Here is a 24,685-nt window from a genome sequence, read left to right on the forward strand (position 1 = left end):
CAGATGGGGGAGAGAAGGCTCCAGGGAGATCTTAGAGCCCCTGGCAGTGTCTAAAGGGGCTCCAGGAGACAGGGACTTTGGACAAGGGCCTGGAGGGACAGGACAAGGGGAATGACTTCTCACTGACAGAAGGCAGGGTTAGATGGGATATTGGGCAGAAATTCTTCCCTGTGAAGGTGGTCAGCCCCGGCACAGGTTATCTAGAGAAGCTGTGGCTGCCCCATCCCCGGACCTGTTCACGACCAGGTTGGACGCGGCTCAGAGCACCCTGCTCTGGTGGAAGGTGTCCCTGCCCAGGGCAGGCTGTTGGAATGGACGAGCCCGAACGTTCTGTGCCAGCCCAAACCTCCCGCGGCTCCACAAACCAGGGCATGAAGCAGCTCGTACAGGGGCGCTCCTGTGCCCGTGTCCCCGCTCCCAAAGCCCGATCCCACGCCAAAACTGCATCACCACAAGGGAAGAGCTTCCCCAGGGCCAGGCTGAGCCCGGGGCTCGCTGCGGGGCCGGGCCCGCCCCGGTACCTCCCCCGTGCCCTCCTCCTCCTCCTCCTCCTCTCCCGGCTATATCTGGGTGCGCGGCCGGGCTCTCCCCTCGCTGGCCGCACCGGCGCTCCGCTGCCTGGTGCTCTTGTCCATCCCATGGCCCTGCCCGAGTCCTAGCCCACCATGAAGACCATCATCGCCGCCTACTCCGGCGTGCTCCGAGGTACCGGGGAGGGCTGGGATGGATCCCGAGGGGGATGCTGCGGGAGGAGCGGCGTCCCGGTGTGCGGGGGAGCAGCGCCCCAACACTCGGCTTTAGGGCATTCCCCCTTCTGTATGGCAGCAGGAGCGTTGTTCGAAGGGAATAAGGAGGGGAAGAGCGATGTGCAATGGCGGGGAGGCGGCTGTCGCTCTCCTTGGGCTGAGGATTACAGCTCTCTGCGCAGGTTTTGTGTTTTAGGGGCTCGCCGTGCGCTCCCGGGGCTGCTGGAAGCGGCTCTGGCTGCTCTGGTTTTGCTTTATATAAATATATAAACTATAGCGAGTTTGCACCTTGGCAAAATGCAGGCGTGGGGCACTGGCACATAACCGAGCCTTTCCTCCCCTTTTTGTCACGGTAGCAAGAGGAGGGTGCTGGTTCTATCGGCGCTGCGTGGCTGATAAAGTTCAGTCTCAGCTCTATATTCATATAATCATTTAGCTCGGGAAAGGCCTCTCAGCAAGTGCTGCTGTTTCATAATGCCGCGTTCCCCGCACCTACATCAAGGAGAGAGCGGAAAATGGCAACATGTTGCTATTTGTGCTGTTTTGTAACGAGGAGCGGAAGGTTCGGCTCCCGCAGGAGTTCCGTGGTACCCGGTCCTGCTCGGGTCTGTAGCCCTCCGTGCTGGCGGTGACTTGTGGGGAGGGGTGGGATGGGTGTCGGTGGCTGGCACCCACCGTGGGCAGAGCTGCTGCAGACACCGAGCACGCTTCCCTGCACGCTGCAACACGTTGGTTAAAGCCTTTGCAGGGTAGGAAATCCCAAACCACAAGCTACCTTGCCTGCCTGTAAAGGCATCTCAAAGGATCTTGCAGGAAAAAAATTCAGCAAGTCCAAATGTGTGGCTGGGTAGAGTTGTGTATGCCCTCTGCAAGGGAGTTTGCCTAGAGAAAGGTCAGGATTTGCAAACAGCGTGAAAATGCGGTTGGACAATTTACCCTGGGAATTGTGGAGGGTCCTTGAGCGATTGCTCTGTGTCCTGGAAGAATTTTTGCCCTCAAAAAGCAAACTGCTAATACCTCCTGGGATGAAGAGACCTGTGAAATGCATTGATTAAACAAATCATTATCAGAGCTGAAAGGACGTGAACCTGGTGAATTAACCTCTGAGGTCTTGCTTTTGCACTTGTCCTGCCCAGTCCTGGGTGTAGAGCTGCTGGTGCTCATCTCAGGCAGGAGGATATTAGAGATTGATCTGAAGGATCAGTTGTGAACCAATTGGAGAGAAGACTTGCATGTGTTTCCTGTATTCAAATCTGTTTCTTAAAATAACTTTGCTTGCTTGCATGACTGACAGAGGACAAGTTATATTTCCAGTTGAGAGAGGTCATTTGAATTAGCAGCATGTGAACTGTTATATTGGGAGTCACCTGCAAACTAAGTGCAGAGAATAAATAATTCAGGAAATCTATAAAATATGTAGGGTTGACCTGAGACCTCAGCAGCCACCCTATTGGCACTGGCATGTTAATGATGGATCTAGGACACATGCATAATTCAAAATGGAGTGTGGTTTAGGGACAGTGATTGGCCTCATCTCTAGATAATCCTGATTAGTGATGGAAAGCTGTCTTAACTCTCTTCAGGTCAGTTTTCCTCTGAGGCACCTCGTGGGGATCCTGCAGTGATATTTGTGTTTTTTAACTTAATTTTACTTATTTCTGCCTGTGGAGACTTGGGATGTTGCCTTGGTGACTGTGACATCCACCAAGCGCTTGCCAGTGCTGCAGCCTGCCTGGGCAGGAAAGCACAGGATTGGCTTCAAAGCTGAATCCAGGTGCCTCCCAGAGGAGCTCTGACTTGGGCTGAGTTTTGGTAATAGTGATGTGGGACCCTGCAGATCAAAACTGGCAGAGGTGATGTGGTGTAGAGGTTCATTAGTGAGACCTTATGTAGTACTTGATCATGTTGGACAACTTCTCCTACTACAGAGGATAAGAAGAACAAACCCACTAGATTTCTATTTTTTCCTACTTCCCCGATTATTTTTTTTCCAAGTATCATGCTTGTGCAAAGGGCTGACTTTGGGGTGAGCCTCTGAATGGCTCATACTGTCCTTCAGTCTTATTGCTTTCCTGGCACCTGATTTTGTCCTGGTGCTTATGAATTTGGCTGAATTAAGTCTGATCCTATTTAAATACAAGGGGAAAAAAAAGCAGGAATCTGCCTCTCTCTCTATCCCTGTATATATGCAGAGGATATCCTTTTCTGAATCCTTTGAAATCAACCCCATATTGCAAAAATCAGATCTTGGACCAATGGCTAAGGTTGGTTGATGCCCTGAGATACCTGGTCAGGTAGGAGGGGCTGTGCTCTCCTTATCTTGACCTGCCCCACTTTGACCATGGGATGCCCAGGAGGTCTCCTCCTTGTGTTTGGCAGAGCGGCAAGGAGCTCTGTCTCGTCCCTCTCTCCTGAGGAAAGATGCCAGTCTCCTGGAATATTGAAAGGCTGTCCTGTGCTGAAGTGTCTTTTCTAATGTTGCTTCATCAGTCAGAGGTTTGGGATGAGGAAGGTGATTTTGCTTAGCTTTACCTTGGAGTTAGTATTACACTGCAGTGAGGTTTACCAGAGCTCAGTTCTGCTCTGGGGTGGGCAGCCTGGGAGCTCCTGTTTTGGGAGAACACAGCTGGCTGCAGTGAGGTGTTTTCTCTTGACAGAGCTGCTTGGGAGGTGGAGGTCTGGTCTTGCTCATATGAAACCTCTCTGAGAGCTCCCATGTGCTCTGGACACACTGATGAGCTGTAGTAGGATGGGTCATTTTTTCTTGTCCAGATCAGTCTTGCTGACTTATATCTAAGCTTGTTGGCTGGTCTGGGACAGCACAGGAGTCTTGTGTTTACATCACTTTAACCCACGTACAGCTGTGAGTGTGGAGACTGAGGGCTGAGTTTAGTGCTGTGAGTAAATGCACAACTAACATGAGAAATGTCATGGTAGATTGGTTTGCTGGGAGAATCCCAGCTCCTTTCTGAAAGAGCTGATACAAATTTTTATTTGCATGTTCCTGTTAACAGCACTGCTGATCTCCAGCTGTAGATACGACAGACTGCAGATAACAGGGGATTGAGTAGCTTCCTGGTACAAGAGCAAACTCTTCTAAAGCTGTGTACAGGGCAGCATAACTGTGCTCTGGGCTGGTTGCTCATTATTTGTCACAGCATGGCTGGTTTGTAGCTGGACAGATAAATTTGGCTATAACAGAAAATTTAATTTGGTTAGTTTAGTTTGTTACAGAAGTAAACAAGTCTCTGGGTGGGCAATGAGAGGTTGGATTTAAACTTAAAGAGGAGATATCTGCTAATTCTGTTTTATCTTGGATGCTGATATATTATTATCAGCGAACTGGGTGGTGTTGAGACCCTGACCAATCAGTTGTCTAAGCCCAAGAATTTTGAACCCTGTATAAAAGATGCTTTGGAACAATAAACCAAGCTGTTTGTTACATGAAGAGTTGTGTGTCTGTCTCCAACCTACGATGTCATGTAACAATTATTTCCTTAACAAATTGTTTACTCTATAGTGAATGTGCTTGGAGCACCCAGGTAAACCCAAGACACAAAAGAACTTGTGTTGCTCAAGAGGTTTTACAGGTGCACCAGTGTGCTGTGTGGGCTCCTGCTCTTGCATGAATATTCTAGTTCTGGTCTGTTTTTCTTAGCTGTCTTTGCTATGCCTCCAATTTCAGCTTCTCTGCCAAATATGTAGCTCAAAATGCCCATTTACAGCTAATGCTTTGATGACTCTAATACTGTTTTCCTCTAAATAAGCTATGTGAAGCAGTTTAATTCTTGGCCAAGAATTAACATGCTAACTTGCTGGAAAAGGTGGCAGATGAAGCTTGGCTTTAACAGGGTTTCAGTGTATTGTTAACTCTGTGTAACACTTGTACTTCTTCTCTGTTCATGTCTTTGGCTGACTTTTAATTCAGTCCTGTCAGTTGGGTTTTTCTGGTGTCCAGGTGTGAAGAAGTCATGTTTGTTCCCACTCTTGGGATCTTTGATTCTACTTCCCTGCCTAGATAAATGTTGTTTGTGTAATTTATCTGAAATAAACTGTGCTAGGAGAACACCAGATGCTGAGTCCATATTGCAGGAGTCAAATGCTTGGTCAAACCATTTGCTGACTCCAGGATCTCCTTGGTAGCAACTCCTGCATTTGATGTTAAATGGAATTAAATGATGGTGAGCCCTTAAGAGGAAATATTTTCTCTAATGGACTGAAGTCAAGTGTCAGTGTTGGCTTACTCTTCTGTGGCTGAGTGCCAGCTCCCCTTTTTTCCCCCATTTCTGTTGACTTGTCAAAGCTCTTCTGCTCTGTGTCACTGGTAACTGACCTGGTTCTCCAGACCATGGAGGGTCTTTCCGAAAATGCCTCCTGGCTGCTGAAGCTGAAAGGATACAAGGCTTGTGTGAGGAGTTGAATACACACTGACAGGTCTGCCATGATGAAAAGAAGCTCAGGAGTGTCTGGAAAGGGTTGTCTTGGCATTTACAGATTTTAGTGCCTGGTTGATAAAATGCGTTAATCTAGAGTCTGCAGGTTTGGTGTAAAAGTAGACCTGATGAACTTGCCAGGCTGACTGACCATTCCCACGGTCCCTTCCTTTCCTACTGGGCATCTTTAATTTCTTAACTGGGAATTAAATGTTAATATTCAGGCCATGGTAACTACTGACTTTTCTGGTATGGAGAATCTTGTTGTCTTTGAAGGATATCTTTGTTTTCAGCAAATAACCGACCAGGACACTTGTCCAAGGGCACAAGTGTCCTTAGAGCTGTCTCCCAAACCACTGCCTTCCCTCTGTCTGCAGGAGTTGAATGTAAGTTTTATGTGGCTTGAAAAGCAAGTTGACATGTTGGCTTGTGCTGCCCAATACTGGTCTATTTACAAGGCTGGCAATGCCTACAATTTGTTCAAACATCTAGAAAATGCAGAAGTACAGATTCTCATCTAGAGGGATAAACAGGTCTTCTCTTTGGGAAGAGGATAGGGATTTAGCTGATCCAAGGCTGGAGTGTTGGATTCATGCAGCCAAACAGGTTTGGTAATGTAAATGCAGGTATTGGAAAAAAAAAATTTATGACTCACAATAAAAGCCCAGCCCCATGTAATCTCTAAGACTTTTGGATTCTTTTGAGGACACAGACATATGTCCAGTGACACCACTATTGCTAAATGCTTTATTTGAACTTGTATCTGGTAATCCTCAGTCTACATCAAGCCTGTCCACGTGCAATTTTGTAAGGCTTTTGGGACAGCAAGTTCTTGGAGCTGTGGCCCCTCAGCAAGAGTTCAGCAACCTGAGTTGTAAAGGTCTCTTTGAATACAAACCATTCCAAACCCTAAGATTTCTTTTACCCTTGACTGCATTTGTACAAAATGGGGTGAAGTTTGTCCCTTACCCCAAATTTGGGGATTTGCTGCTAGATTTTCCAGCATGAGTTGCTGAATCTCACTCTAGTGAGCAAGTCCTGTGTTGCCTCAGAAACAGGAGAATTTGCTGGATTCATTCTTAATGCTGCATTTTATTATCTTGTAAAGAACTGCCTACAGCTCTAGCTGCTGCTTCATCCTGGATTAGTGCTGTAGGTTTGTTTACTGGCAGTTGTGGTGGTATGATCTATCCCAGCCTAGAACTTGGTCTGCTTAGAGCAATTAATGCCCAACACACTACTGGGATTGTCCATGGAACATGGATTTAGCAGAACCAGGGGTCTGAACTGGGTGGTCTGGCTCTAAATTTAGACTTCAGCCTTTGGTATGGCTCCCCTCTGAATGTTGCAGGGCTGAGGCATCTCTGGGTAACCTGTGCCAGTGTTTCACCACCCTCATAGTAAATACCTTCTTCCTTGTCTAATCTAAATTGACCATCATTCCTATGAAGCAATTGCTTTGCATATTTAAAGGCTGTACTAGTCAGAGTATCTTTTCAGAAACTACCAAAAATCCTAGTGCCTGCTTATACCTGGAGAAGCTATTGTCAATCACCTTCATTTGACTGAGTGTGAACACCTGCTGTGCTATTACCACTAGCAGGGTCGTACCTTGTCAGCAAGAACTGAATCTATTCAATGTAACAGCTTATTTCATAGTCCTGATAACAGGCTGATCCTTAAATAAAAAAGGAAATATGTAAATACATATGAATGTGATTTGCATTTTGGCCAGTGCTTGTAAATAAAGTATTGAAGAAAAGGGAAGGAAAACCCCTTTGCAAGTGCTTATTTCTGGCACTTACACGGAGCAGCCTAAAGCTGCAGTGGGTAGTTCCTCATATAGAAAGTGAGTGTTTTCAGTGTTTTACTCACTTCTGGTTTTTTCCCTGCTTGAATATCTTAAGCTTCTACAAGAGTGGCTTTCAGCTCCTTCCTGTTTAGGAGTGCTGATAGTTTTCCTCACTTGCAGAGCTGTGGGTCCTTCAGGGCTGTATGTTGAGGTATTGCTCAACTAGCCCTTGGGCTGTGCTGAGTAAGGCAGGAGCACAGAGCTCTCCTTGAACAGCACTGGGAGTTGTGCAACAGGCCTTGAGAAGGGTGGATGAGAATAGCTCAGACCACAGCCTGCTGTCTGCTTGCCTGTGGTTTGAGGCAGCTGATCTTTATCTTGCTCTGAGCTCATGGAGTACCCTCTTACCAAGCACCACTTCCAGGAACTGGCACTTTGAGGTGAGGGTATGTGTTAGGAACATCCTCTGCATTTTTATGGTCAAGTGAACAGAGGCTTGCTTGGGTGGGTACTGGTGGTTACCCATTAATCCACTCCAGTATTCTGAAAAAAGCTGTTGGCAATTTTTCCTCTTCCAGGATGCCCAAACTCCACGGAAAATATCAGCTTTTACCAAGCCTTGCTCTAAAAGCAAACTGCACATTTATCTGAAACCTCTAAAGCTGGACTTGATGACCCTTCCTTCTATGATTCTATTTCAAAGGAAAAATATTCTTCCCTTTACTCAGTGTGCAAATGTAACTTTATTTCTTCTATTTTTCTTTCTTTAGGCACAGGATCGAACATTCTTTCTGCACTGCAGGATTTGTTCTGGCTCTTGAAATCCAAAGTAGAGAAACAACTCCAAATCATCTCTGTGCTGCAATGGGTTCTCACTTTCCTTATCATGGGTAATACCTTTTGGCCTAAAGCAAAAGTTTTGCTGTAATTCTGGGTGAATTTTAATGCAAAAATGTGAACTTTTACGTAAGAGTTAATTACTGGATGTGTACTGCAGCAGTGTAGTTCCTGGAGTGTGTGGATATTGTAAACCAGTTACATTGATATTGCCAACTATAAATAACATTTCCTTGCTCTGGAAAATCATAAGAGCTGTGGAAAGACTGAGTGATGTTTAGCTCGTGCCTGTGTCTACCATGCAAATGAGGCTGAAACAATTGGAAATGTCTTACTTGGCTTGCTGATGAGAATATCCACAGAGATTTCTTAGAAGCAGCTGGTAACTGATGCAAGTGATTGCAACAGGAATGCCTTCCTCTGGACTTGGTCTCCTTCCAGGAAGTACTAGAGATGGGCAAGAAATGTTTGTGTTAGAGCAGTAAAAGAGTAAAGCCTGTTTGTCCCTGGGTACTTGGATTATGTGAGACCTCAGGCTGCTTTCCACCACTGGATTGATAATAATTAAACTGGAGAATGACTTCTCTCAGCATGTCTGACTCTACCTTTCCAGTTCAATTTGTGCTAAAATGACAGTGTCATTTGTGGGTGGGATCCTTGGCACCCTGGTGGGAAGGCTGATGTAGAGCTGGTGTAACCTTTGGGAGGTGTGTGGCTGTGGGGAAAAAATGAAGAAATCTTGGTGCTCATTGAGTCTGGTGAAGCAGCTGCTCTACCTGGAGATACAGGAGATGCCTGGAGGTGCCATTAAGGAAAGGCTGAGGTTTTCCAGAGCTCTAGAGAAAGCTGCCTCAGCCCTACATAAGGGGTTTTAGCCAAATCCAGTTTGATAGAGGATTAGTGACCTCAGACTGAGATGAAGATTTCAGCACAGAAGAGTCAAAAGGCAAGGGGTGTAAATGGAGACCAATACCTGATGCAACCTTGTTTTCTTCTTTCTTGCACCTCTCCAGGTATTGCTTGCACTTTAATCCTCATGTACATACTGTGCACAGATTGCTGGGCAATTGCTGCTCTATATTTGGCCTGGCTGGTATTTGACTGGAATACACCAAAGAAAGGTAAATATTGCAGAACAGATCCTTGTTCTTAAAGTGTCCCTGTGTCCATGTTTGTACAAAGAAGCGCTTCCTTGTAATGGATGACTTCCTTTCTTAGTGGGACTTTGACTGAATCCCTGACCAAAAGCCCTGTGCACGAGCAGTGGCTGCAGGTTTCATTGATGCTGAAGGCAATGTAAACTTAATATTCACTACTATTGTACCATTGCTGGCTTTTAATAGCATATTTATAAGGTGTAGATTCTTTCTGTGGTTTAGAAAGATCTATAAGTTCAAGACCTTTCTGTCCTCCCCAGCTCTTGCAAGGTTCAGATTGTGATGTAGTTGTTCAGATGTGACTCCTCTGTGGAGTCAGTGTTGCTTCAAATTAAGCAGAAAACATTTCAGAAAAAGACACCCCCCCAAAAAAATTTGTAGAAGTCAGCTCTGGGAACCAGGAGTAGTAATACACTTTGGCACCTACCTTTATAGCCAGATGAGCAAGTTCTCCATTGCTTCAAAATGACTGAAATAATCCAGGATTTTGGCCTTTCCCAAAGGTTGAATCTGAGTGTTTCCAGTTTGAATTGTAGGGTGTCTAACATGAATTTGCAGTCAGGCCCTAATTTGCTTGAAACACCTTGTATTCCAGAGTGTGAACTGATTTCAGTGAATGATGCAGGTGTCCCACTTGGAGGAATGAAAGTCTTGATTCCTGTAGTGAGACAGCAAACTCTGGAGTCCTTTAGGCTTTTTGATGGACAGCCATGTGGAAAGACCTTTAAAAACATCATTCGTTTTTCTCAACAGGGGGAAGAAGGTCCCAGTGGGTGAGAAACTGGGCCATATGGAGGTACTTCAGAGATTATTTTCCAATAAGAGTAAGTAAAAGTTTAACTCTATACCCTGGGATTTAACTGCCTCAGTGTCTTGTACTGGCACTAGTCTATCTGTGACACTGAACTGTAAGCAGGACATGGCTCAGCATTGCCATACTACTGTTTGTGGCAGCTGTGATTAGGAAATCTGAAATGTATCACCAGTAGTGACAATGTGAGGGCCAGAAGCTGCTGTTTCTGGTGGTCTTGCTAGATTCTTGGAGGCAATCTGCAATCTTTGTTCATCTCTCCAGCTTCTGGAGAACTGGAACAGGTTGTCCCAACAAATGGTGGCTGTCTCATGTCTCAAAGTGTTCAAAGCCAGGCTGGATGGGGCTTGGAGCACTCTGGTGTAGTGGAGTGTCCCTGCCCATGGAAGGGAATTGGAATTAGATGATCTTTTAAGATTCCTTCCAATGCAAATCACTCTGTGCTTCTCTTCTGTGCTGCAGCAGTCCTGTGTAGTGCCTGTCCCTAACACTGCTCCCCTCTCATAAATCATAAAATCTAGCTCAGTTTCTACCTGTTTTCCAGTAACACTTCTTCTCTGGGATGTATTGGACCAGAATATCTGGGACCCCTGTTCACCAAAAGTCTTAGCACTTCTCAGGGAGCAGTGAAATTTGTCCTCCAAAGTCTGTTTGCTTTGGAGAAGTGGGTTCTCCCACAGGGGGAATAGCTTCAGTTCTCCAGCTTGTAACTTGCTCACACATACTTGTATTTTTCCTGCTGGTTCAGACATGTTGCAGAAAGAGGGTAGGGGTGCCAGACGGCTCTGGGACTGCAGAATTAGCTGGATGACTTGGAAGGGAGCAGGGGTCAAATTCGGCTAGGAGGGAACTCGATCCCTTTGGAAGGGCACGCAGCTGAAAGGACTATTATGTAAGGCTGTTGGCAAGTTTTATTCAGCTTGAGTACGAGGGAGGGACCTTGATACAGCTTTTGAGCTACCTATCCCCAAGATAGTCCAGCCTCAGAAAGGAGCAGGGAATCCAATTCCAACAGGATGCCAAAGCAGCTTAGACTGGATTCTTCCTTTGCAAAGTCACTTGAACTCTCAGGGTCCCTGAACGTGCTGCTGGTGAACAAGCCTTTTGTTGTACTCTTGGAAACATAGAACCATTTAGGTTGGAAAAGACCTTTAAGAGCAGGTCTGACCATCAACCCAGCACTGCCAAGTTCACCATGAAACTTGCTGTTGTTAACAGGTAATTCTTGGCAGGTCTAAGTGTATGTGGAAAAATTCATTACGCCTGCACAGGCTGGAAGTCAGCCTGGGTCTCATGGCTGACAGAACTGAGCAGGCTCTGCTGTTGAAGATGGGTCTCAGATGTGTTGTGTTCTAATACCAAGTCCTCAGTGCTGCACTAAACACTGCTGCCTTGGATATTGCTGAGGTGGGCTTTGTTATGCTGGGGACTTGATTCCAAAGGGTCACCTGCTGGTTCTGCTGTTCCATCATTCCTTTAATGGCACATTTATCCTTGTCTTCCTGGAAACGTGTTCTGCAGAAGCTCTGCAGGTCAGATTCACTGTGGGTGTTAAAATTTTGTCAAACAGCTGGGTTGTTTAAGTAGGTTTAGAGCTGAGATGGGATAGATAAACTAAACTTTGCAGCAGTTTTAAAATAAATCCTTGCTAGTTCACATAGCCTATTTGTGAGAGCTCCTTATTGGTGCAATTCCTTTGCCACTAAGGGGGAGAAGTTGTGCAAGGTTTACGGAATCCACTGGTGATTCACATGCAGAGGGCAGAACAGGAGGGCTAACAGCTGGGAAATGACTCCTGCATGTGTTTTGGGGGAACAGCCAGCTGGCTGCAGGCTTGGTAAAAGCTGCTACAGGGATCTTGGGGTAGAGAGGCGCTAGAGGTGGTTTTCTGCAGTTACAGGACTGATACATGAACAGGGCATCAGTATGAATAATATGTTTGGATTTTAGGAATGGTACCAAGAATGCCTTGGGCTTGCTAAGAGCATGGGAACTTGTGGGTTAAGATAGTTAACTGTTCTTGGCCAAGAGGGAGATGGATCTACAGAAGATCACTTGTTTAAATGTTCTCTGCAAAAATCCCTTTTATTGGATCCTGATCTGTGTAATGGCTCAGTAGGGCTTGGTTTGTGTCCCAGGCTGATGGTTTGTCAGGACAGCCCTCTGCTGCATTTCATCCTGTGCCATGTGTTTGCTGAGCACTGCAAGGAAAGGCCACACCAGTGACAGTCACACTGGTGGTACTTGTAATGCTGAACTTGGCTGCAGCAGAGTCTGCACACAGAGCTATGGTAGCTGCATCCACGCCTGCACAGGTACCAGCTGGGCTGTCAGCACAGATTTAATTCACAAAATCGCAGTACAGTTGGAAGGGACCTTAAAGCTCATTTCATTCCACCCTTCTGCCATGGTCAGGGACACCTTCCATTAGACCAGGTTGCTTCAAGCCCTGTATAGCCTGGCCTTGAACACTTCCAGGGATGGGGCAGCCACAGCTTCTCTGAGCAACCTGTGCCAGGGTCTGACTGCCCTCACAGGGCAGAATTTCTTCCTATTTGACTTGCTGTATTAGAGCAGCTGCATGAGAGTCAAGCTCTGCTTCAATGTTTGTGCTGATTAGGCTGGTCTCACTGGAGTCAGCAGTGCCTCCCAGGCTGAAACACCAGGACTATTGTACCTATACCTGGAGATATGAGGTCATGTTTTGTAATACCAGGTGGATTTGGAAAGCAGCCTGAATCTGGCTCAGTTACTCAGCACGAGCAGTGGTTGGCTGCATTCTCTGGGACTTCATGTAGCTACTCTGACAGTAATCAGCAATTTTAGGGCACTAGAAAATTATGTTTATCTGCTGGTTAATGGCTGGACTTGTAAATAGTGCTTCAAGCTAAGCAGTGCATGAAGCAGCTGAGGAATGTTCCAGTGGACTGAGTGCTGGACCTGAAGTGACAGGTGAAACCCAAGCCCTTGCAGCTGTGTGCGTGGGGCTGGACTGGGGCAGACATCATCTGCATGCACCATCTCCATCTCATGCTGTGGATCCCAGCAGCCTCCTGAGCACGCACTGCTGACCTGAGGATGTCATGCTGGGAATGCCATGATCTAAAGGTTTTGTTTAGGTAAAGAAGCTGAGCATGTGAACATCTCCTTGTGCAATAGGACTGCAGGAAGCCAGGGCTTCAGACTTTGGCTCACCTTTGTCAGGCTGTGAGCACTTCAGGTGTGTGCAGGGAGACCTGCTCACTGCAGTTGGGAGAGTGGGCATCTGGCCAAAGCAGGAATTGCTGGCAAAAGTGTATTTTTTTTTCTTCCCTTCTATTTGTCTTGGCTAGCTTCCTCCTTAATTATTGTACATGAGTTACAGAATAGAAATAGAAAGACTTGATTGCTCTGTCCTAACCTAGTGTAGTGGAAGGCATTCCAGCCCATGACAGAGGGTTAGAACAAGCTGAGCTTTAATGTCCCTTCCAACCCAAGCCATTCTGTGAATTTGTGACATATATCATACTGGGAGCCTGACAGGGTCCCAGTGTTCAGGTCCTGGCTTGCACTGCTGGGAAGGTTAGATAATTTCTTCCATAGTGTTGCTGGGTGTGATGCAGCTAAGTGCAGTTCTTGGGTTGTTTTGCAAGCTTACATGCTCGTGAGACCTGCTGCTTGGACCTTGCAGGATGAGCCCTGGTTTTCTGCTCTCTGCATGCTTCCACAGTCAGTGCTGCTCAGCTCCCACACAAACAACTGATGTTTTTTCCTGATATTTGACTCCTGGTGCTGAGCAGCAGTGGTTCTGCAGTCCCGTTTCTCCACTACTGAACGTGCCACTGTTCCTAAAAATAAAATTTGGAATATGGTTCTTTAAGCTGTGTCTGGCACTTAAATGTTAACACTCATTTCCTTTTACACCATTGCAGTGGCTTACTGCTTCTATAGGCTGGCTTAGTTCTGTGTAAAGAAGTCTGTTATTAGACAGGTGGATGAACTTTGGTCCCAGAGAAACAGGTTTGGTCTCTAACAGCAGCTGGGAATAGGTGTGTTAGTGCAATGGGGCGAAGGTTCAGCTTCACTTCCAGTGCTGATTGTCTGGCTGAGATGCAGCAGGGATGTGCTGACTCTGCCTCATCATGGGAGCACTGAGGCCCCAAAAAGCTGTGTGGGACTGGAAAAGACCTTGAAGGTAAAAGAAAAATCCAGCTGGGGGCTCAGGACAGAGTTGCAATAGTGTTGTTTAGTGACAGCTACAGCAATTCCTTGGGGCAACCTGATAACACTGTTTACTTCTCAAGGGGAGGGGTTCAAAGAAGCAGCAGTGAGTGATCAGCCACCTGAAAAGAGGCATGGACTCATAGACTGTTTTGGGAAGGGATCTTTAAATGCATTCTAGATCCAAAGCCCCATCTTGAGCACTTCACTGTCTTCATTCTTGCTTGAGTCTAGAAATACATCATTTACACTACTTCAAATGTCCTGTTTCTAGATTAAATTTAGGGAGAGATGAAGGTATTGGCAGGTCAGACCCTCCCTGGGCTCAGTTTGTGCATTGGCAGATTCAAGACCTCCACTTGCAGAGAAGTGCCCAGCCCTGTCTGATGTCTGTTGGTCTTAGGTTCCCAGGCTTGACTTGGGTGGAAGAATTCATATAGAATCACTAAGGTTAGAAAAGACCTTGGAGAGTAAGTCCAACTATTTCAGTGCCTTTTGGGTAATTTATCCATAATACCTAGTCTGAACTTCCCTTGGTGCTACTTGAGGCTGTGCCCTCTTGTCCTGCCACTTCTCACCTGGGAGAATAGAGTGACCTTCACCTGCACCCTCCACGTTTACCTTCTGTGAGCCCTGTGTTGGGGACAGGTGTGGAGGGCAGTGGCAGCTGGCATGGGACAAACAGGGGCAAAGCACATAGGTATGAGTGCCAGGCTGAATCTCAGCCCTTCTCCCTTGCCATTGGTTGGCTGGATCCCTGCATACCCCTTGCCCAGCTCCTGCAGTGGTGTGGGTGATTGATTGTCATGGGGATTGCCAGCCCTGTGGCTCTGTAACAGGAGCTCTTGGAAAACATCCACAGTGATAAGGCTGCAGCTTGGCTGTGTCTCCCATGAGGTATCCAAGCAATGGGCTCCACTGGGATCTGGGTGTCCTTGCATGTGGTGGAGGGGCTGGAGCAGGAGGACAGCATGCGTTCCTATGTGTGCTCTGCCAAGCTCAACATGCAGGTGCCTCGTGCTCCAGAATGACAAGGACAAACCCTCTTTCAGCTGCCTTTCCTATAAAAGGAGCTGTGCTTGGTGCAAGTGAGGAGATGAGGGCTTGGAAATCGCCACCTTGCTCTGACAGGAGCTTTAAGGAAGGAGTGCCTGCTGCTTGTCCAGCCCAAGCCACGTGTCTGTATCTACCAGGCCTGTAGTCAAAAAGTCAGAATGTTGTCTAGGTTGTAAAAGTCCCCTAAGATCATCAAGTCCAACCATTCTGCCAGAAGTGCCAAGGCCACCACTAACCCATGTGCCCAGGTGCCACATCCAGAAAGCTTTTAACTCCTCCAGGGATGGGCAGTCCACCCCTGCCTGGGTAGCCTGTTGTAGAAGTCTCTCTGCAGCTGAGTGAGAACTGATAGATGGAGGGGTTGCTTACCATAGCACTGCTTTTTTCCTGGAGATTGGTTTTTGGTCTTTAGTCTGTTTCCTGTAACTGATCAAGTGGATGCTCTCCTACCCTGGGAAGTGAAAGCAAAGTCATCTACTAATTGGGAAAGAAGGGAAAGGGGATGAAAGAGTGACCTGGTGTAATATAGGCAATGGGGCTCTGCAGATCTGTTGCAACCACAAACCTCTGTGCCCTCTTCCTGGAGCTCTACGTGACCTCAAAGCCAGAGGAAATCGTGAAGAGGGCCACTCAGCTTACAGAACGTGCTGCTGCACCACGCCTATATCACAGCCACTGTTCCAAGTAGCACAGGAGCTGCAGCTTCATCTGGGAGCAAGGCTGAGAACGGGGAGGATGAATCAAGTTTCTGGGCATGCTGCTTTAGTGTGTTGCAATGGTACTTCAGCTCCCTGCAGCGTGATCCAACACAATGAACTTGCCTAGTGCCAAAACACTTCTTGTCCAAGGCAGTGGGTTGGGTAATGCTGGTGTGACATCTTGGAAATCTGTGGGGTTTTTTTTCCTATGGGAACTGATGCAGCGTGGCCTTTGCATATGCAGTTTAGGGATGGAGTGCCAAAGCTTCAGTTTGTAGGTCTGAGAGCTGCTGGGGTGTTGCAGTTGGCAAAAAAAAAAACAGCCTGAAAAGAGATGTTTAGTTTAGATATTAGGGAGAGATTATTGACTCTTAGGGTAGTGAGGTCCTGGCACAGGTTGCCCACAGAAGCTGTGCCTGCCCCATCCCTCAAAGTGTTCCAGGCCAGGATGGACAGGGCTTGGAGCAGCCTGGTCTAGAGGAAGGTGTCTCTGCCCATGGCAGAGGTTTGGAACTGGATTATCCTTAAGGCCTCTTCCAACTGTACTATTCTAACATATGGAAAAACGTTCAATTTGATCCCTATTTTTGTAGGATGATGCAGCAGCCCTGCTGTGTTTTGTGCTGTGTGCTTCCTCAGACTGCATGTGTACTGCCTGGGGAAGGTGCTCTGGCACATGGGATGCTGCTGCTACCTATAGCATCAAAAAAGCCCCCTCTGGCATAATGGTACCAGGGAATGGCTTGTTCTGTGCTAGCTAAGACAGCTGTGGAGAGTCCATGCTGTGCAGAGGAGTAAATGGTTAGGAATATTGCACAGCCTGGAAACAATAGGATTACAACTCCTAGAGCATGCCCTGCAGGAATCAGAGATGGCTTGAGGTGTCTTGTTGACCCTTTGGCATGTAGGCCAGGGCAGAACTCTTAAAAGGAGGGATAGTTCCAGTGGTTACCAGCCTTCTGCACATTTTCCTACTTGGAAGGTGGCCAACAGGCCCATTAACTGGTTGGCTCTTTTTTGTCAGGCATTAAGTGAACTTGTTTCTGCTATGAGGCAGTGATGTTTATGCTCTTTGTCCCTCATGCTGGGATCTGAGCCACTAATGTGCTGAGAGAGGGCCTGGGAGGAGGTGTAGTTGTGGCTACAGGACTGAAGAACTTGGTTGGTCTGGGCAAGAGGTGTGTAAGAATTCCTTAGGAAGGAGTAGAGAAGCAAAAGGTCCAGGCTGCGTGCCCTGTTCCTACTTGGCTGGCAGGCTTCTTGTGTCTGAGATTATCCTGTTTATCCTGCTCCCTCTGCTCAGAAAACTGAAGTCTAAATGGTTGCTCCTGCCAGGGCCTCTGAAATCCAGGAGGGCCCATACATGAGCTCTTAGGCTGTTTTCCCTGGTGGGAATAGAGACAAAACCTGGGGGATATGACTTTTTTTTTTTTTGCTTCTCCCATTTTTATTTACTACCTGAAAATACCCATCTTCAATTGAGCTCTTTTTTCTTTCCTAGCTGGTTAAAACCCACAATCTGCTGACCACCAGGAATTACATTTTTGGGTACCATCCACATGGCATCATGGGCTTGGGTGCCTTTTGCAACTTCAGCACAGAGGCCACGGGTGTCAGCCAGAAATTCCCTGGGATTCGACCATACCTTGCTACCCTGGCTGGGAACTTCAGGATGCCCATATTGAGGGACTACTTAATGTCTGGTGGTAAGCACAATCACACTGTGCCATCTCTGCTCGTGCTCTTGGCTCAGAGCTGCCTTCACTTCTTTCAAGTGAAAAGTTGCATTGGAAGCTCACATAACCACTTCCTGCTGGTAGCAACACCCAAACATTGCTTTCATATAGCTGTCAAGAGGAAACTGTGAATAACTGTGAGAAATCTTGTGTAGTGGAAGGGGTCCCTGTCCTTGGTGGAGGGTTAGAACTGGGTGATCTTTAACGTCCCTTCCAACCCAAACTATTCTGTGATTCTGCGAATGAGTAGTTTGGGCTGCAGGGACTGCTGCTCCTCTCTGTTCATCCTTAATTCTAGGATACTCTTGTCCAAAAGCAAAGTAAAGGTATCTGACAGCTGCAGTTCTGGAAGGTGGAGACATGGAACCAAGTTGTCCCAGTTATTTTGTGAAGGTGCAGGAAGAAGTTGCCCTGACTGAAAATACTGAGTAACCACGGCCAGCTCAGCTGCTGGGCTCACCACCACATGCCTTGTCACACATCTGTGTTTTGTGGTGGTGCTGGATGCTGTCTGCACCCAATCACACTGCTGGGTGCCTGCCAGGGATAAAGAGTCTGAAGTCTTGCAGGATACCAGCTGTTCAGAGAGCCCCTTCCCTGAAAGTATTCCTGTAGATGGATCACAGGGATTATGCAGTGATGATTAAGTGTGCTGAATTACATTAATTGGTCTGTTTTAATGGAGTTCAGGATTTTAATGCTGGAGAGCTTGTAAGTAATGACTGGGCAGAGAAAGCAGGTTTAAAATACCAATGAAGTGCTCTTGCATGGCCTGAACTGCTTTTTCAGAGCAAGGACACCTGTCAATTAGACAGAGGGAAGGGAGTAACACTTAAAGACTGAATTGAACAATCCAGTAACCTGTTTGCTGTTTCTGGAACTGATTCATCAATAAATCACTTTAAAACAGATATCTTAATAATTGCTATGGCTTGGAAGATGACAGGAGTAGCTGTACCTGACTCTGACTTGTTAGAATTGACTATTTCTGAGATTACTGTCTTAATTGACTAGCTGGATCTGGTGCAGAAAGGGGTTGTCCCTGTCTAGAAAAGGCAGTATCTCAAGCTGGTTTTTATCTTCCTATACTGATTTTAGTTGCTGTGTGAAGCCCATAACTTGGGAATTCACAGGACAGCAGGCATATGAGAAGTTGGGATCTGCTTTCCAGTCTGTCACATCTGTAAATTTAGATGTGTTGTTATGTTTCCATGCAACCTTTTTTTATCTTAAAATTATCTTCAATCAGTTAAGTATGACTGGGAGACAAGTCTTGTGGCCAGCCAGAGCTGCTTTCTCCTTTTTGGAAGGAACATGGGAGTAGGCATTAGCAACATAATTGCTGGCTTGGCTATCCCTGAGCACTGTGCTTAAACTAGAGCAAAACTGTGCTTCCTCTGTTCCTAGGATCTAAGCAAAACTACAGGTGTGGTGAAGTTCACCTTCTGAAAGCCATAATTTTTCTTCACTTTCCTGTGCTAGAACTTAAGGCTGCTGATACAAAGGCTTTAACATTACTTGGAAAGTGCTGATAATTCCCCCAATCCTTTTTTTTCTGTGGACAAACCACTCCAGGTGGAATTATAACAAATCCCAACTCTGTACCAATACACATAGTTGGTTTACAACCAGTATGAATTCTGAATTTTGCAGAGGTTAAGGTGCAGCAGGAATCCTATAAGGCATGAGGAGATGACCAAAAAACCCTGTGTAGTGTGTGAATGTGCTAAAGAGCAGAATTTATCTATTGCCACTCGTCTCCATGTCTCATTGCACTTTCTGAAGGAACTATTTGGTGTTGTGGGCAGCACTAACAAGTGTGAAAGAGCTGAACATAAATCTGTTGCCAGGCTTGTGTAGCCAGCATGAGCCTTGGTGTATAGAATGGGACGAAGTTGAAAGTTGGAGCAGTGAGTTTAGTCTGAGCCTTTCAGATGAAAAATGGTCAGAGATGTAGCTGTGTTGAAAGAAACTAATTCTTCATCCTCAATTCAAGTGTGATCTGCTCTGTTCTTATCTGGAGCTGGGACAGGTGATGACCCTGATGCCCAGATAGACATCAAGGCTGGCAGACCTGTCTTAAGTCCCCAGGGCCTGTTCACCATTTAGTTATTGGCTCAAGCAATTAATACCATGAGTATAATAGAGCAATGAGCTAAAGTACTCAGATTAGATGTGTTATGTGGTGGGAATGTAAGTGATGGCATACCACTTCTCCTTGGCTTATTCTGGCCAAAAAAGTGAGGCAGGAGCAAGTTTGGAAACCAACTGTAGCATAAAAGCAAGAGTTTAAAGAGCAAACAATCAAATTTCTTTACATTTTTAAAGCAATGCAGAGGAGATAAAGGTGCAGTCTTCAGGTTTTCATTTTCCCAGAGTGGGGACTGGTGCTTTAGGGCAGAGATTGCTTACTAAAGGTGGAGTCCTGCTCTTTGCAGTGTGGAATAGAAACCAAGACCTTCACACACACTTTCCTCAGAGTACGGACTTGCATAAACACTCTGTCCCGTAAATTGCAAGAGCTATTTCAGATTTGTCTTAAAAGTTTGTCCCTCTATTCTTTTTATATTACTAAAGTATTCTCCCACATCTATTCCACTACCTGATTTTGCTGAGGAATTGGTCAATATCAGACTCTCATCCATCAAAATAACACAACTGCTTTTTTCCCCACATTAAAGGTAAACCAAATCTTACTGTGAAGTTTACATGGAGGGGGGGATGTCTGACACCAATGCCTTTGATATCACTAGGTATAGAAAATCTTTGCTGAAGTCTTTTGATAAAGGAAAATTTGAGAGCTGATGTTTGTGGAGTTTATGACCAAGTCTAGTGCTGCCAGGTCTATGAACTGCTTGTTTAGCTGAGGAAGAGGTTGCCTGCTAATACCGCCCTCTCTGACCACAGGGAGGTTGGATAACTCAACTTGCAATTGAGGCATAAACTCTGTGCTCTAAGTATGAGAAGACGGTCCTGAAGTCATCAGCCAACCTCTCAGTGTGACCCTTGTGTGTCTCCTTAACCCAGGTATATGTCCTGTAAACCGTGACAGCATAGACTACATCTTGTCCAAGAATGGCAGTGGCAATGCCATCATCATTGTGGTTGGAGGGGCAGCAGAGTCCCTGAACTGCACCCCAGGGAAGAACTCTGTGACACTGAGGAACCGGAAAGGATTTGTGAAACTGGCTCTGCGGCACGGGTAAGGGGCAGCCTCAGCGCTGGAGCACTGCTGCTACCATGTGGAAGTGCTTTTGTTTCAACAACTTGGTCTAGGTGAAAATGTCCCAGCTCAGTGCAAGGGGATAGGGCCAGATGGCTTTTAGGGTCCCCTCCAGCCCAAACCATTCTGTGATTTGGTTCCCTGAAGCAGCTGATACCTTGGAGGGATTCTCTTCTTTGCAGTTCTGCTGCGTTGTGTGGATGTATGCCCAGAGCATCAGACATGAGTATCCTTTGGCTTCTGGCCCTGAGCAAGGTACAGGGGTAGGGGAATCCTTGGGACAGCAGGAGGCTTCCAGGGCAAGGAGAGGCAGTGTCACTGTGGGGTGATGACCTGTGCAGGCCCCTGATCCCCATATGTCAAAAAGGAGATGGCCATCAAAAATAGGAGTTGAGTATATATGGAAGCATGTCCAGTGCCTGATTGCACAATGTCCACAGGCCCATTGTCAGTACAATTCTCTTGTATGCCTTCAAAGTGTATCTATTATGTCATGCCAAGTCTGGCTGGCTGATGTCAGTACCTTGTGCCTCAAAAAAAGCTCTGGGCAATGGTACCAGGAACTGTGCAGAACACACACCAGCAGGTGTGGGGTTCTCATGAACTGAAGTCCTGAATCTTTCTGTCTTTCTAGAGCGGATTTGGTTCCTGTCTACTCCTTTGGGGAGAATGAAGTGTACCAGCAGGTGATCTTTGAAGAGGGTTCCTGGGGAAGATGGGTTCAGAAGAAGTTCCAGAAGCACATTGGCTTTGCTCCATGCATCTTTCATGGCCGTGGCCTCTTCTCCTCCAACACCTGGGGGTTGTTACCTTACTCCAAGCCCATCACTACTGTTGGTAAGTTTTGGTGTAAACATGCTGTGTGCCTGTCTAGGTAGCAAAATATTTGAATCTATGCTGTACACCTGCTGTAATTTGTCTTGGAGTCTTGACTATAAAATGGTTTTCCCTTCTATATAAAACCTTCCAGCAAAACTGAGAATGAATGAACTAGAAGAGTTTCCAGAAGTTACAAACCTTCAATTAATGTTCTGCTTCCAGGCTATTTTGCTAGAGTTCTTTTAGGGTGGAAAAGGCTGTAGCTTTACTTTGTTTGGCCTTGGATAGCTAAAGTCAGAAGCAACCTGGCCCCCCATGCTCCAGTGAAATGCATGTCTGACAGTTGAGTATTAAACCCAACCCTAAAACTTGCATTTGAGTCTTCTAACCCAAAAGACTGAGGTTTTGAGGGAGCGGGGGAAAAAAGGTCAACTTTGCTTTTGTGGTGTGTATGGGGGTATACATAAGAACTGACTCCTATTAATTGGGGAGGGATTTATCACTGCTGTGAACAGAAGGGAGATTTCCTAGGCACCTAGAACAGTAGAGGCATTTGAGTAGCCAAAGCAAACCTGGTATTGCTGCAGATGTGATGTGTCCTTTTTGTGGGACAGTTGTGCTTCAGAGCCTGGTAAAACTGGGAGGAATCAGGCAAACCTCTGCTGTAAAGGCAAACTGTGCTGTGCCAGAATGGATATGCTGAACTGCCATAGCTGTGTGCATAGAGCACAAATATCCAGGTTGTAGGAGTGTTTAAGCTAACATGGATTTTTCCCTTTTTTATCAGTTGGAGAGCCCATCACCATCCCCAAAATCGATAATCCATCCCAGAAGGATGTGGACTTCTACCATAGCATATATGTGGATGCCCTGATCAAACTCTTTGACAAGTACAAGAGCAAATTTGGCCTGCCAGAAACTGAGGTCTTGGAAGTCAACTGAAGGCACTGGCTCACCAGCATCTCCTCTTCTCAGAACTGACACATCTTTTCCAGGAGTCCAAGTTGTCATTGTGTACTTGAAAGCATGTGTGGGTGTATGTATCCTTCAAAGCAAGTGTTTAAAGTACTGCTAGACCACTTTAAAAACAATAAAGAAAGGCTTTGCTTTAGATAAATCCCATTACAAACATCTTTTTATACCAAAACAGCACAACTCCCCATTGCTGTGAGGATTTTGATAAATGATTGCCTTTGTAATCTGCTATATAATGCTGTTGGATCACCAGCAATGGATTAGAAAAATTCCTACAGCTACTGTATGCACTAGCACAAGCAATTTTGGGAAAGTAGGATGCATCTGGTTCTGCATCTGCACAAGCAGAAGGTCGATTTGAGCAGCATGGCAGTTTTAGAAGTGTGTTGCACAAGAGCCCTGTTGAGACATGCTTATGTAGCACAAGAGTATTTCTGCTTTGGAAAAGCCCTTTCTGGTAGTACAGCTGGGCTGCCAACCCCCCTGGCGTGGCATCTGTGCTTGATGGTGCAGGAAACCAAGTGGGAAGAGTCAGGTGAACCTTGATCCATAGTGTAGTGGATGATTTTTGTGGCTGTAAATTCACCACTGTATTTGAAATGTCAGTTTAGAAGCAGGTATGTCCCAGATGCTGCTTGCACAGAGGCTTGTAGCTGGAAATGTGGGACTTCTTCATAGCCACAAAACTCCAAGGATAAGCTCTAGGAGCTGTGGGATGGTGCAGTTGTGTAGCTCTGGTCTTGCAGACCCCTAGGGTAGCCCATAGGGGTAAAATGCAGTGGGACTATTGATGCAAGTGCTTTGGATCCCAGAAGTATTTGGGGAAATCTGGAAGTAACTTCTGGCCTCAAGATGGCTTCTAATTACTCCATCCAGTGAATGTAAAGGAGTAGCCTTTGCACACATAGGAATTAAAGTGAGCTACTTTTAAAAGTATTTATAAACTGTTTACGTGGATGTTAACATTGCTAGTAGTGAGATTTCTTGAGTACAATTTGTTTATGTATAAACCTGAAACACTGCACTACTTGCATGTCTGACCTGCCTTTTCAACCATTCAGTTTGAGTGTATCTTGAGCTCTGAAATGTGCCTTTCTTCCATGCAAGAGGATGGTACTTCACATTCCTGGAATCTTGCCTCTAAAGACAAATGTTCATCTGTCATATTTGATAGATTATTGTATTACAGAGTATTAATTTTTGTACAAATTTCTAGAAATAAACTTGGGCAAAAATAGTGGGCTGTTTTGGTCCCTTCAGTGTTGCAGGGTTTATGGCTGATATTACAGCAGTAGCTTGTATGAGTGCACTTGAGTCTTTTTTTCCTATGGGGAACAAAATAGTTTGTCTCTACAAAAGCAGACTCACATGCAAATCACCATCTCTGGAAGTGTGTAGTGGACCTGGAAGAGTAAGGTCAAGGGTTGGACTTGATTTTAAGTATCTTTTCCAACTTTAATGATTCTGTCCTACCATCTGCTTTCTTCCTGCATGGGGCAGCCAGGGTAATTTAAGCAACTCTTTGTGGTTAAGGTTGGGGTTTTGCCTGGGAGTGTACAAGGAGCTGAGGCAGCCTCCATCTGTGGACTTCTTCACTGAGCAGATACAGAAAGCCCTATTGCTCCTTACAGCAGATAACTTTGGGTTTTGTTGCTGCCTGGAACACAAAATGTTGGATTACATCCCTGGTCCTCAGGTGAAGAAATCCTTCTAGCCCCTTTCAGTACTTAAAAGCAAGCTTCATAAAAAAGTGACTTTCTATACAGAGTGCTTAGTGATAGGACAAGGGCCAAATAATAACTTCTATAAATAGGCAATAAACCTAATAGAGAGATTTAGATTGGTCAGTGGGAAGAAATTGTTCCTTGTGAGGCCCTGGCCCAGGCTGCCCAAAGAAGCTTTTGCTGCCTGATCCTTGAAAGTGCTCCAGGCCAGCATCCAGTTCCTGGTTTAGTGGAAGGTGTCCCTGCCCCATGGCAGGGGAATGGGAATGAGATGAGCCTTAAGGTACTTCCAACTCAAACCACTCTGTGATTTTTTTTTTTTTTTTTTTCTTATCAGAGCCCTCAGAATTCTACTACTGTAGGTGCAAAGTGCTCCAGAAATAGCTCACAGTGATGAGAAGTTCATGTGGGCTCTTAGAGTAACAAGGGAGGGTTTAACCTGTTTTTGGGCTGGTTCTGGCCTGTGAACCATGGAAGT

General features: G+C 46.0%; 1 protein-coding gene across 1 annotated transcript; it reads left to right on the plus strand.

Annotated features, from left to right (window-relative positions):
* Positions 1-531: 531 nt before the first annotated feature.
* Positions 532-23,720, plus strand: DGAT2 (diacylglycerol O-acyltransferase 2). The gene is made up of 8 exons (XM_033052846.2): positions 532-705; positions 7,742-7,861; positions 8,822-8,929; positions 9,719-9,789; positions 17,232-17,436; positions 20,494-20,668; positions 21,324-21,526; positions 22,296-23,720. The coding sequence occupies exons 1-8, from the start codon at positions 666-668 to the stop codon at positions 22,448-22,450; spliced, it is 1,077 nt and encodes a 358-aa protein (XP_032908737.1). The 5' UTR covers positions 532-665; the 3' UTR covers positions 22,451-23,720.
* Positions 23,721-24,685: the final 965 nt, after the last annotated feature.

The sequence above is a fragment of the Catharus ustulatus genome, chromosome 2 (assembly GCF_009819885.2).
Source record: "Catharus ustulatus isolate bCatUst1 chromosome 2, bCatUst1.pri.v2, whole genome shotgun sequence".
In the NCBI taxonomy this organism is placed as follows: domain Eukaryota; kingdom Metazoa; phylum Chordata; class Aves; order Passeriformes; family Turdidae; genus Catharus; species Catharus ustulatus.

Coding starts and splice junctions, on each gene's coding strand:
- DGAT2 (XM_033052846.2), top strand. CDS start 666: ATGAAGACCATCATCGCCGCCTACTCCGGCGTGCTCCGAG. Junction 9,790..17,231: donor GAGATTATTTTCCAATAAGA/GTAAGTAAAAGT, acceptor TTTCTTTCCTAG/CTGGTTAAAACCCACAATCT. Junction 21,527..22,295: donor CAAGCCCATCACTACTGTTG/GTAAGTTTTGGT, acceptor CTTTTTTATCAG/TTGGAGAGCCCATCACCATC.